This window comes from Scaptodrosophila lebanonensis, unplaced genomic scaffold (genome assembly GCF_003285725.1).
Source record: "Scaptodrosophila lebanonensis strain 11010-0011.00,11010-0021.00 unplaced genomic scaffold, SlebRS2 tig00000129-arrow-arrow-pilon, whole genome shotgun sequence".
Classification (NCBI taxonomy): Eukaryota; Metazoa; Arthropoda; class Insecta; order Diptera; family Drosophilidae; genus Scaptodrosophila; species Scaptodrosophila lebanonensis.
Genome location: NW_022060583.1, coordinates 1,119,583 through 1,132,335, shown reverse-complemented (window position 1 = coordinate 1,132,335; position 12,753 = coordinate 1,119,583). Strand labels below are relative to the sequence as shown.

Here is a 12,753-nt window from a genome sequence, read left to right as displayed (position 1 = left end):
CTTCTCTCTCTCTGAGTGTGTGTGTGTGTGTGTTAGTTTCATAAGCAATAACAAGAAAAAGTTGTGTGAGTGGCGTGTGTTGTGCCCACAGCAACAGCAAGGACGGGCAGCCGCTATAGCTTCAAAGTTGTTTACCAGACAAAGATGTTAAACAGATTTTGGTTTCGTCGTCATCGCTTTTATGTACTAGCCCAGCCTTTCTCAGCCTGCACTTGGGGCTATGTTACTCCCCCTCCCCCTCCCCATCCTCCTCCTCCCCCCTCCACCATCTTCTGCTACTTTCTGCTTTCTGCTGGCGCTTGACGTTGGGTTTCGTTAACGTTTGGGGCATTTGCGAACAGGGGCTGTGGCCACAACGACTTTTGCTTTCTTTTCGCCCAGAGAACAAACTTAAAATGTCAAGGTGTTGATTACGCGTGTCAAAGTTCAGTTGGAAATTTAAGTAGCCTATGTAGTAGTTGCTACTTACATGTGCATACACGTATGTCCAATAATTGTTGGCCTGTGCACCATACAATTGCCATCCCTTTCATAAAAGAAAATAATGAATAAGTTGTAGGCAACTTTAATTGTTTGTTAGACAAAGCCGTTGCGTGTCTGATTAAAGACTTGAATCAGTTTGTAGTTATTATTAAGCCTTTTCAATGGCAATTGAACACTTTGAAGCAAGAGAGAAACTGTGAGGAGAGGCACAGTTTAGAATCAGCAGGAAGTTTGTAAGTTAAAAATGGACTGGAAAGCAAAAGTCGAGCAGCTCTCCAAAACTCTACAGAACTTGAATCTATATAGAATTGCCGCATTTTATGGTGAGTTCGGTATTTCGCTTGCAGAATCAAATTGACAAATTGGCAAACTCTGCCTTAAAAAGGTCCGAAGAGTGCTTTCAAACTATCATTATAATGAAATGCACAATCTCAAAACTACAAAACATATTTACACATGAGTATGCAACACACACGTTTACATAATTACAAATGCACAAACAATGGCTAGGCTTTCATTGTGGCTTAAGGTTGTGGTCTGTGGCCGAATGGAGGCCATTGAATTGTGTTTTATTGATTTCGGTACACATTCGATCTATCTCGAAGCATCTTTGATTGAAATGCCATGTTTGAGGGCGTCTCTACGGGTTGCTGTCATTTAATATTTCAACATGCTCATTAACAATCATTGATTGTCTGTCTGGACAGAGATGTGGGTGGCACTTCGGCCTCAAAGTGAATATTGTAGTTAACAATACTATTGCACATATGCACTATACATTTCATGATAGCTTAGCTCTATTAAAGTTCTATTCATTAATCAGATATTTGAAGACTTCTATTGTATTCAGCTACAGTTATTTCTTAGAATGTTTGGCTTTAGAATCGATTCTCTGCGCTCAATAACACATTGTAAAATATAAACTAGATAAGAAATTAAATTATGCAAATATTTGTATTAAACAGAGTTAAATGTTTGAAATTATCTAATATCGGGAAACAAAAAGCTTATGTTAGTTAAATTATTTATTTATTTAACTTAACATTTGTAACTCATGTCGAACTCGTCCTATATCAAAACATTTGATACACACACGTATAAAGAATATATGTATGTATAGTCTGAGCAATGAGGGTTTTCAGGTTGCAGTTAAATACAAAGCTTTCCTTTTGCGTCTAGTTTTAAAATAGAAATTGAATTTATAACGATCGAATGGTTTATCAAACTGTATATAAAAACTAGAGAAAGTTTAATCTTAAAAATCCATCAAGCACGGCTGGTGTGCCTTACCCCTATTAGTTGGTTCTAATAAACCTTTAAATCATTGCTTGATTTCATTTGAAACAAACATAATGCGAACAGTCCAATTCTTTACCAATTAATGTACACACATTTTAAAAGGGTTGTTTGAAGTCTTAATGTGCCTTAATATCATCTTCAGCAGCTGTTTGTGGGATTAAAAATTGGGAAAAGATCATAGTACATGTTATGGTAAGATGTGAAATTTTTTATGCAAGTTGTGATTTATTGATTGAGTGCAAAAGAGCAAATAAATGGGCAGGAATTTTTCCCAGTTCCACATTTTCGATGTCGTTTTTTTCCATCTTTTATACTTTTTATATTAAATATGCAATTTATAATCCAAATTATGGTAATTTGTATTTTCTTGTTGAGCTAGATTAATAAAATTCGCATTTTGCTTTCGTGCTGTGAGCCATCCTTTATTGCGTGAAGGTCAGGCGGGTGTTGCTTGGCTCTACAGACTGACAATTACTCCGCTTTCTGATCTCTATATTTGATTTTAAATTGCTTTGTTTCTGATGAAAAGGCACGTAAATCTGTTTTTATTGTTCGCCAATGTTAAGAAGAAAAATCTGCATAGCACTCTGAATGCTGTTTGGCCATTGTATGGAAAGCACAGTGGGGGAATGCAGACTAATTGGAAGAGAAGAACTCAATTCCCAAGGCAAGATTTTCCTCTAAATTTATTATTTATTATTTTTAATTAGTCCAAATTAATACTAATAATTAATGATAATATTAAGCAATCGTGTAGACAAACTAGCAAGTAACTAACAAATCTTTTGAATAAATAGCAGCAATGATTCAGAGACTAAATAAATAAATAAATAAATAAATAAATAGTTATACCAAAAGCTAAATAACTCCAAAGCATTTTAGTCAAATAAAACCATTGTAAGGACTTGTTAGCGGACCTATTTATTGGATTTTCTTTCGCTTTCAGCTTGAGAATTATTTTGTATATTAAAGAAAGAAGAGAGAAGATTGTGATTGATGACGTCAGTTTAAAGGCGACATACATTTGTTAGCAAATTGTTCGATTATGTTGGATTATGTAATTATTTGCAGATAAATGTTTGTTGCCAGACCATTTGGAAGACATAGGCGTTAATACTTGTAGTAGTTGCAGTTTATTTTTCGGAATGTACGAAGTATACTTTTGTAGCATTATGGTGGCTTTAAAGAAGTTAAACTCTACCACTGTGCGTGGGCAGCCGGCTGTGCAAACACTTGAGCGACTTTATGTTCGTGGAATAGGGGGAAAACTATTTAAAATAAATAATTGTACAGTTAACCCACACCCAGGCCAACAAAAACAGCAGCAACAACAACAACAACAACAATAGTACTCCAAGTAAGTGAGCATTGCGTTGCCTTCGGTGCTGGCCATGGCCAATTGTTTGGACTGTTGCGCATCCTTCAGTTGGTCAGTGCTCAGCATCCTCAAGCTGTGGGAAAGTTTTCTCGCTGCGCTTTTGTTTGTTTATTTATACTTGTAGTATATAGTATCTCGCGCTCTCACAGTTCATTCTGCGGCCTGGCTGAAAATTCGTTTAGCGTGCGACTCAATTTCAATTTTGGAAAACGGACGCGGTTATGTGTAAAACTTGGAAGAGTCGCTCATGTTTATTCAGTAGTTGCAGCAGCTCGATGGCTGTTCGTCTCTATGTCTGTATGTCTTCTTGTCTGCTTGTCTGCTTGTCTGACTGTCTGTCGTATTGTCCCCTGTGTGGACGCTAACGCTGGGGGTCTGTCTTGAAAGCTATGGCAAAGATTTGCAGTGCCTGGCAACGTTGGCATAGAACTTTCTTTTTTTTTTTTTTTTCATTTAATTTTATTTGACTAACATATACGAGTACTCGTATACGTGTATGTACGAGTTTTGTTAACAAGTGAAATTAAAGCGTAAATGTTTGAAAATTAGATTTTACTCGAGTCGCTTTTGTTTAGTTGGATCTGCACAGTTTTGTTCATTGCCTGAACGGAATGGAACTGTGTGTGTGTATGTGTGTGTGTGTGTGTGTGTGTGTGTGTGTGTGTGCACTGAGGTGTTGCTTAGTTTTTGGCTTGTTAGTTAGTTAAAAGTTTTTGCGTGCAATTAAAATGCTGCGCCAAAACTTTCTTTTCACATTGTTCCTAATTTTTTCTCCATTTTTTTTCTTTCTTTTCTGTCTTTCTCTGTAGTTGGCCAAAGCAAAGTACAAGTGAAAATCATTGTATGTGTGTGTGTATGTGTGTGTTTTAGCCTGCAGTCACAAAGTAAAAGTCTTGTGGCTATTGTCTGATTGTTTTCTTAGCCGCAGCAGCAGCAGCAGCATCGAAGTTTGTTATCAGTGACATTTTGGCGTATAAATAGCAAACGCACACAGTTCCCAGTTTGCATTGCGGACGTGCCAGCAATTGAAAAATGTATCTACACCTACACACACATACACACATATGTATATATTTATAGTATGTTTATCTATATGTTTGTGTATATTCAAGTACATATTTAAACAGATAACACACGACAGCATAGAGCAACGAAAATGTTCGCTTAAAGAGCAACATTCTGCGAACAAACTGCAAAGCTGCAATGGAATTTGCAGCCGAATTTTGTTAAGAAATTAACTTCAGAGAAAACAAATGAAGAGATGGAGAAACTATAATTCCAGAACCGAAATGGAGGGATTAAAACAAATAATTAGAAAAGAGAGTTCATGATTAAAATTAAATTAAATTAAAAGTAATTCGTGTTACGAACGAATTATGGATGCACATTTCATGGCATACGTATTTGGACATTTTCTTTAATGTAATGGCTACCAGGACTCACTGAAAAGGACCGCCTTCTTAAAAATAGTATAGAAATTATTGCTTTGGTGTAATAGGCAAGAAATCAGAATTTTTTTTGCATATATCCCGGAAATCTATCGAAATCCATCAGGGAGCTAGTTTTGAAATGGTTCTACACCTTTTCAAACGTTTCTTTTTAAACTTGTTCAGCAAGCAGTTATTGTTGGTTAGATGCAGCGAATGCATTCTCATTTAGTCCAGTATCAGAGGGAAATGTTTTATTTTGAAATTTATTCAAAGGAAAAAATCATTTAACTCTAGATGCTTTGAATATACTTGTATTCATTTGATTTGATAAAATTCAATTTTTCTTTCGCTTATACCGAAATGTTTTTCAATATTTCACCCTTAAGCACAGCTTTAAGAGTTTGTATTTTTTGAAATTGAAATATATATTCCATAGTTATTGGTACTCCCATATTCTCAAGATGCAATAGTTTTTGATTTCATTTTTGTATTAATTTAAGATTGAAATATTATAAAAAAGCCTAATACTTGTAGTGTAAAAAGTAGTCTACAAGCAAAAATACAAAAACTTACAAAAATATCTGATCCCCGACTTCTAGACGTTTGAGGAACTTAATGTTCTATTTATTCTATGCCTTTAATATCGCTATGAATATTATTTAAAAAATAAAGCTACAAATAAATGTTATAAGATAAAAGCGAAACGGCATAATATAGCTCATTAATTTACTTTAGAGAAAAAATGAAGAGAGAGAGAGAGAGTTATTAGCCAATCCAGCTAGTTGTGCTCGGTGTTTGAATTTTTGAATCCATATGTACGTTTATAATGCATTTTATTGTAAAATAGTTGGGCAATACGCTTCTGGTGGAAAAAATGTTGTTAAATTTGTTCCTCGTATGCAAACCAAGAGCCAGAACAGTCAGCTGCCTCTACAATTTTAACAACATTTTGCGGATGTCCGTGCACGCAAAAATTAAATCACGCGATTTCGCCCAAAACGCAAAACGCAAAACGCAAAATTGTGTGGAAATGGGAATGGTCGAAAAAGTAATGTTGTGTTTGCGAAAGTTAAATTTGTTTGTCGAATCAAACATTTACCCCACCATACCAAACTCTTGCCGAACTGTTGAAAATGGATTGAATAATACAATTGTAAATATCCTTGTTGTACTGTGAAATGTTTCAGAGTTAGAATATGTTGGGAATTTATCAAAATAATTTCCATGTTTGTTGCTAAATATTGACGAATGCAGCAACATATTAGCTCAACAAGTTAGGGAAGGGAGGAAGGAGCGCAGCATTTATTCTGAAACCACTTGATTTATTTATTGAAAGCGTTTAAAGGCTTAGTGAGTTTGGTTTGATGTTTGCGGAGTTGTGGTATAACATGTATTATAGGTGTTACATAAATGAATGCAACCTCATCTTCTTAATCTTCTTTAAGCTTTGGGCAATAATTGAATGCTTGTCATGTTTTTTGGTTGCAATCAAATTTGAATCAATGCATTAAAAGAATAAGCCTTTAGGTCATGGTTAAAGAACTCTCTTAAATGCTTCTGATTCACTTTGTAATTCAATATAGTAGTGCCAGCTTATGAATGCTGATCAATGTAAACCTAAAAAGTCAAGTGGGAAACGAGTAGAGCTGCAATTTGTCATTCACAAAGAGGGATATATAAATGTGCACATCCTGCTTTATATAATGCACACACATATATACACTTGCCACAAACAAGATATAAGAGACAAAACTAATTGCCTTAACGGCTGTAGAGAAACAAAAAGCGTAGCGCACTTTTTGGGGCCACCATGGCGATGCCGACGACATCCGACAAGAAATGGCAACCCTGCCCGCAACGCCGCTTGTCAAATCAAAATCGTCATACAAAACACTGAACGCTTTTACCCAAGACAGTGCAGAGTGCAGAAAATGTGGTCGCAAAAAAAGTAAAAAATAAATAAAGAAATCTTAACAAAATAAGCTGAAGAGTTGCGGAGCGCATTAAATCATTTCCGCACTAAAGAGCTCAACTCGGCAGCTTCTTGTGGCAACCTACATGCACACATACATATACATATGTATGCACATAAATATGCGCTTGCACATACGAGTATATATAGTTGTGACTGTTGCAGTTTACCACTATTTATGTGCTGCTTCTTCTCTGTTGTAGCTTTTTGTTACAATGCACCACGAAGGAGGAAGGGGGCAAAGGAAATTTGTGTCTCTCTTCCTTACTATGTGTGTGTCTGCGTGTCTGCGTGTCTGTGTGTGTGCGTGGCAAAAGCATAAAAATGATTTGCCCGAAAAAGCAAAGCTGTATATATGTATGTATACATATGTATATATTCACATACACATGAGCATTAGCGCATTCATGTGTGTGCATGTGTAACATATTCAGGCAATTACTGCCATTCAGCGCATTTCAATTCAACTTCAAAACTGCTGCCGTTGCCGCCATGGCCGCCGCATTCGTCTCTCGTCCTGTGGCAAAAGTAGAAAAAAGCTTTTAAACTTCACTCAAGATTTTGCCGTTCACGCTACCGCTCGCAAATTTTTTGACTGTTGCCGCTCACTTAGTTTTCCTGCTTGTCCTTGTCGACGTCGTCGTCGTCATCGTCATCGTACTCTTCGACATTCTTGGCAGTAGCGTTGCACAATGGATAAATAATGAAACTTTGCACTAAGAACGGGCAATTGAGATATGATATGGTTATTCAAGAAACCTACCTACAAAGCTGCATAAAGGTATTTTAGTACAGTTTATAATAAAAGTAATCAAACAACCTACTCTAGCTTGATTTAGAGCGTTTTTCTACGTGTCTGCGTGGCATTAAAAACAACATCGTTAACCGAAACGTCGATTGCACATTTTTTATACATAATTGTTTAGCAAATCATTATACAAAGACTTATGCCCGATCCAGTTTATGGATTTGATTTCCATATACAATGCTCAATACGTAAAGTAATCGAAAATAATTCTGTCATCAGATTACGGACACTCGAAGTCTTTGGCCGATGAGGTAAAGTCATTAACGGTTTGGTCTTGAAAGGCAACATAAAGCCCTCAAATTATTGAGAAAGTGGTTTAAATTAAAATCTAAGATTACATTTAAATCTAAGATAGCTTTTAATTAGATTTTATTAGTGTGAGATGGCGATTTGTTTAGTACGGTCCTGTTAAAACGTTATCTACTTCTCAACATTCTCAGACTTTGATAAAAATCATTATGCTTCAAATTGAAATTTTAAAATTTTGGTTTTTGAGAAGCTGTTTTTATTTAATAGAGTAAGAGCTGGCAGTCTTGTTGCTGTTAGAGATTTATTAATCATTGAATATGCATAACAATTTATGTTTTATGTGTGCAATGAAAAGGTATTTTGTAGTAAAATAAATATAATCGTAATTACAGCTTAATTATTTAATTTAATTATTACCTTTCCAATTGGAGTGACCAGTAATACTGATATAAAGATACTCGTACCTAGGTTGAAATTAAAGAATAAGTGTGAAAACTAAGTCGAAGCTTTACAATCATAATAAGGATTGAGTATTCCATTTTTTTCGGTTTCAAATTTTTGGTAAATAATAATGACTAATATAAGCCAATTATGATGTTGTAGCTGAGTCCAGCTATGTTTTCTAGTTGAGGACACTCGGACAGTATACAGAAACATTAATACAGGCTAGCCTGCTGTATAAAACCAACTTATCATTGTGATCGGTTGATCTTTATTAGATAAATTATTTTATTTCAATGCTGTTGTTTAACATTATCAATTAAATGTTTCACGAATTAAAAATGAAAAGAAATTGCTTAACTGGTGTTAAAAAAAATTCAACATTTTTATGCAAGTACAATGATTTTGCTTGGCTTGTTAAATATAAATATAAACCATTATCTGGTAGCTTCAAAGTTTTAGTAGATATTAGAGAGAATAAAACGGAAATTGACAATTTGAACTTGCATTTGACTCAAAACCCATCATAAATAATAAGAGCAGGTAGAAGAAAAAAGTGTTTGCAATGACTATGATTTTTCAAATGAGTTTTTCTGACAACTCTTATTGTTACCAATTCCTTGATAAACGTTCCTGGAGCATAAAAGAGAGTCTTGCAGGCATTTGAAAATTAAGCGGAAAGTTGTTTGAGCATTCTTTTTTGTCTTCAACCACTGTGTGTTGTCATTTCCTCATGTGTGTTGTCTGCTGTGTCTTTATCTATGGCTGTGCTGTTCATTTTCCTCTTTCTTTCTACTTGTTCGGCTTTTACTTTGTTGTTCTGATATGTGTGCGTGTGTGTAAGTGTGTCTGTGTGTGTCGTTTTTATAAGTCTGTCAAAATGTAGTTCATATATTTTGCCGAAAATTCATTTTGCAGTTGACATAACTTTGTCAGACCCAATTTATCAACAACAATTAGTAGAGCAGGGCACCGCCTGACTGACGCTTTACTTCCTTCATATACGTTAGTATGTGTGTGTGTGTGGGTGTGTGTGGGTGTATGGGTGTGTGCTGTGCACCGTGTCGTTGAGGGCGTTGCATAGGACGTGGCAAGTATGTGACAAGTATTTTGCACGATGAGAACGACAAGAACGAAGACGCACGAAAACTTTGCCTGCCACAGCAGCCAAGCAAACGTGCGACAAACAGATGACTTGACTTGACTCCACTTGGCCCCGGGTCCTCCCGCTTCCACAGCTTCCCCCTTAGTGTTCTTACTTACACACTCGACTTGACATTCGCAGTGGCTGAGTGAAGTAAGTAGATGATGAAGATGTTGCAGCAGCAGCAGCAGCATCAGAGCATGACAACATGGCGTATGCGTAATAATATAATACCAAAAATAATATGCACAGTTGCTGCAACAGCAGCAGCCCCCGCTTCGAAAACATACAGGGCAAACCGCACAATAAATACATTTAAAAAATTATTGCATCTATTTTAGTCAAGTACTGCGTACTGCCTCCGGCCCTGCCTCACCCACATTCGTACCTCTATGCATATGGATGTTAAATTTCAATTTATTCACATCAAAACGCTTGTCACTCACCTGTACTCGTGCGACAGGAAGAACGTGCCGCGAATGTTGCAGCCATTGGGATTCTTACGCTTTCCATTAAATATCTTTTGGTAATGATCATAGTTATTTAAATTCACAGCACCATCAAAAGTCAACATTATAATTTGGGGTATCTGCAAAGGAGAATGTTAGTTAGAGTCAGAATAAAGGAACAAAACATTCAAATGAAACTACACTGCATAGATATATCTGATACACATGTATATAGTATATGATAAAATAAGTAATCTCATTATAGGTTGTTTTTATTTATCTGATTTAAAATTGGCTATAAACTTAAGAATATCAATTTTTAATAAAGTTTAGAGCACAACATAGCTACGATTTAAAAAAAGGTGATAACAATAAATTAAATCAATAAAAGATTATTTAAAAATCTTGCATCTATTGTTAGCATTTTAACAAAAATAAAAACAACAAAGGTGAACAGTAAGCAATAGCTTTGAAAATATGCCACTTAATTACAATTTTGGTATACACTTGAAATTCTTTTATTTGCCTAAGAGAGCTCGCTAATTTGGACTATAATTATAAGATAGCTAAGTATGCCTTGGCTTAAGTCACAAAGTAGTTTATTCATACTCTATGAAAGTAATGTAAATAATGTTTATTAATAAATTTTATGACCACCATGGGCCCAGTTTAGAAATGTTTTTTTCAGTGAATTTATGAGGGTTTTAAATAAAAATGAAACTAATCTATTCCACTTATTTAAAATCTACTATTTAAGGTATAAAAGTATTAAAAGTAAACTGGGTGTGTTCATACAAATATTTTCAATGACATTCACGCATAGCTCAACGGAGCAGTCCTGCTCAGATTTGTCTTCGTTATTCAACAAACATGGAAATAGGATGCATTACAGGGGACTTAAGTATCCTGTATGAATTGATTTGATTTCTGAGTACATTTTAAATCGAAATGCACCCCAAACCATCACCCCAACCGCCACAAAGGCTTCTGTTCGATTTGAATATACATTCAGAACATTCCTACTGAGTCCCAAGATATATTGAAACTATTTGGAACGAAAACGAGAACGGTCAGAAAATACGATTTTTGAAATGTTCTATATTTATGGTAAACAAAAATGGTGCCGAAATAGTGTCTTCCAGGGCAGATTAATTTTATAAAATTCAATAATATATCATTACATTCTGAATGTTAAAAATAAAACTAAGAAAATAACCTAATAATAATAAGCTCAATATGATTAAATTTGTAATAACTAGCGTAATAATTTAAAAGTAATCCAATACTTGTAACGCTAGGATAAGGCTTATAAATAAATAAATAAATAAATGTGGTTGGCGACGAATGGTTGACGGGGAAAATCTTACGAAATCTTTAATAATAAACAAGCAATAGTAGCATTGATATTTTTTTGTGACAGAAAAAAAACTGACTTGCTGGCACACCCGTAAAATGTAACAAATTTGTGTGTCTCGCAAATAATGTTTAACTTAGTCTGAAATAGTGTAAGTAAAGTTTGATTTTTCAACATAAATGCAGTAATGCTTATAGTAATAGTACATAGAGGCAGAATATTGTTCTTTTTTGTCTACCTAGAGCTAGGCAATGCGTAATTATGTGATATGTAAGCACATTGCCGTATTTTTCAATCCGAGTTTGATTGGCAAACGCATCTCGTTCCCAAATAGAAATAGAGCGAAAACCTCAGAGGCAGTCGGGCATGCGATGGCATTGAAGACGCACAGCGTCTAATTGAAGGTTTGGCGGGCTGCCAACGACAGGTTTAACTCTTTTCTATTTGTGGTCTACGAATCGTCTGTTGTTACGTCTGAGTGCGTTTTGAGGCGTATAGTACGTTGCGTATGCGTAATGTAAACATTATCGCATCCATATAATTATTGGTTGCTATGGCAATGTCAAAGTACGAGCATGCCTGTTTATTTCTTCTTGTTGCTTGTCGGCTTAAGTAAATTAATTTCTAATAATGCTCGAACATCATCAGCAGCAGCAAAGATGCAGTGAAAAAAAAAAACACAAGAATAAAATAAAAATACACGAATAATATAATCAGCAGTAGCTTACTGCGCTGCAAATCAAAGCGGTGGCAAAGCAAAGCAATTCCATTAAAAAAATTGCCACCCCATGAAAATGCACACACAACCATACACACTTATGTATGTACATACAAACATCCATACATACACATGCACAGAGCGGCAAGAGCATTTTGTTAGTCAACAGCAATAAAAAGGAGTGCTGAGTTGGTGGAATGCGGAATGTGCCGAGTAGTTGCTTCGGGTTGCTTCTTTTACTCTACTGTGGGCAGCCAGCAAACACTTTTAGTGAACGCACACACACTCACATATATATATATACTTGTATATATATATATACACACAAACAAACAAACAAAAATCACAAACATGCTCGCATTCACACACACACATGCACAGAGACTTACAAATAAATGCAGTTGCTGGCAAAATACGCGGCACTCTCACTTGCTTCGCTGCAATTTCATAATCAAAGGCTGCCGCTGGCCTGGGCTTAATGCGGCGTACACTAGTTGGCAATACCAACAACAACAAAAATAAAATCAACTTAAAAACAAACACCTTACCTAGGCTATGGAAAGGAATAAATACCCTATAAGACATGGCATGTAGTAAGCATTATTTTGAAACTATGTTTAACTCATTGGTGACACAATTCGAAAGAAATAAACAAATAAACGGATATTAAAAAATACTTAAAACAATCCTGCATTGTGGCTGGCAAACCGCTACTTCATTGCATTGAATATTGATGAACAAAAACCAGACCATTGCAGGAAATGTTACTAGATCGAAAGCATGGAGTCTACGCAGCTTCAATGCAAAATAAAAGAGAGCATTTTCTACATGCATCTGATTTGGAAAATATTCAAACACTCGTATTATTATTATACTTTTAGTATTCAATCCCTAAAAGTGTTTAAGAATTGTTTCTTTTAAGCCATTCCTGGTATAGTCGATGCATTAAAAATATTAGTATTTCTATAATTCCAAAAGAATATATAAATCTATTAAACGGTTTTTCTACTTTGCATAAATTGATTTTA

At 35.2% G+C, this 12,753-nt stretch overlaps 1 protein-coding gene across 1 annotated transcript in view; it reads right to left on the bottom strand.

Annotated features, from left to right (window-relative positions):
* The window catches only part of LOC115628855, a 78,982-nt gene that overhangs the window by 30,531 nt on the left and 35,698 nt on the right, over positions 1 to 12,753 (bottom strand). Inside the window, exon 5 of the mRNA XM_030525105.1 lies at positions 9,651 to 9,793. Coding sequence (XP_030380965.1) covers positions 9,651 to 9,793 — 143 coding nt within the window. The remainder of the gene's footprint in view (positions 1 to 9,650; positions 9,794 to 12,753) is intronic.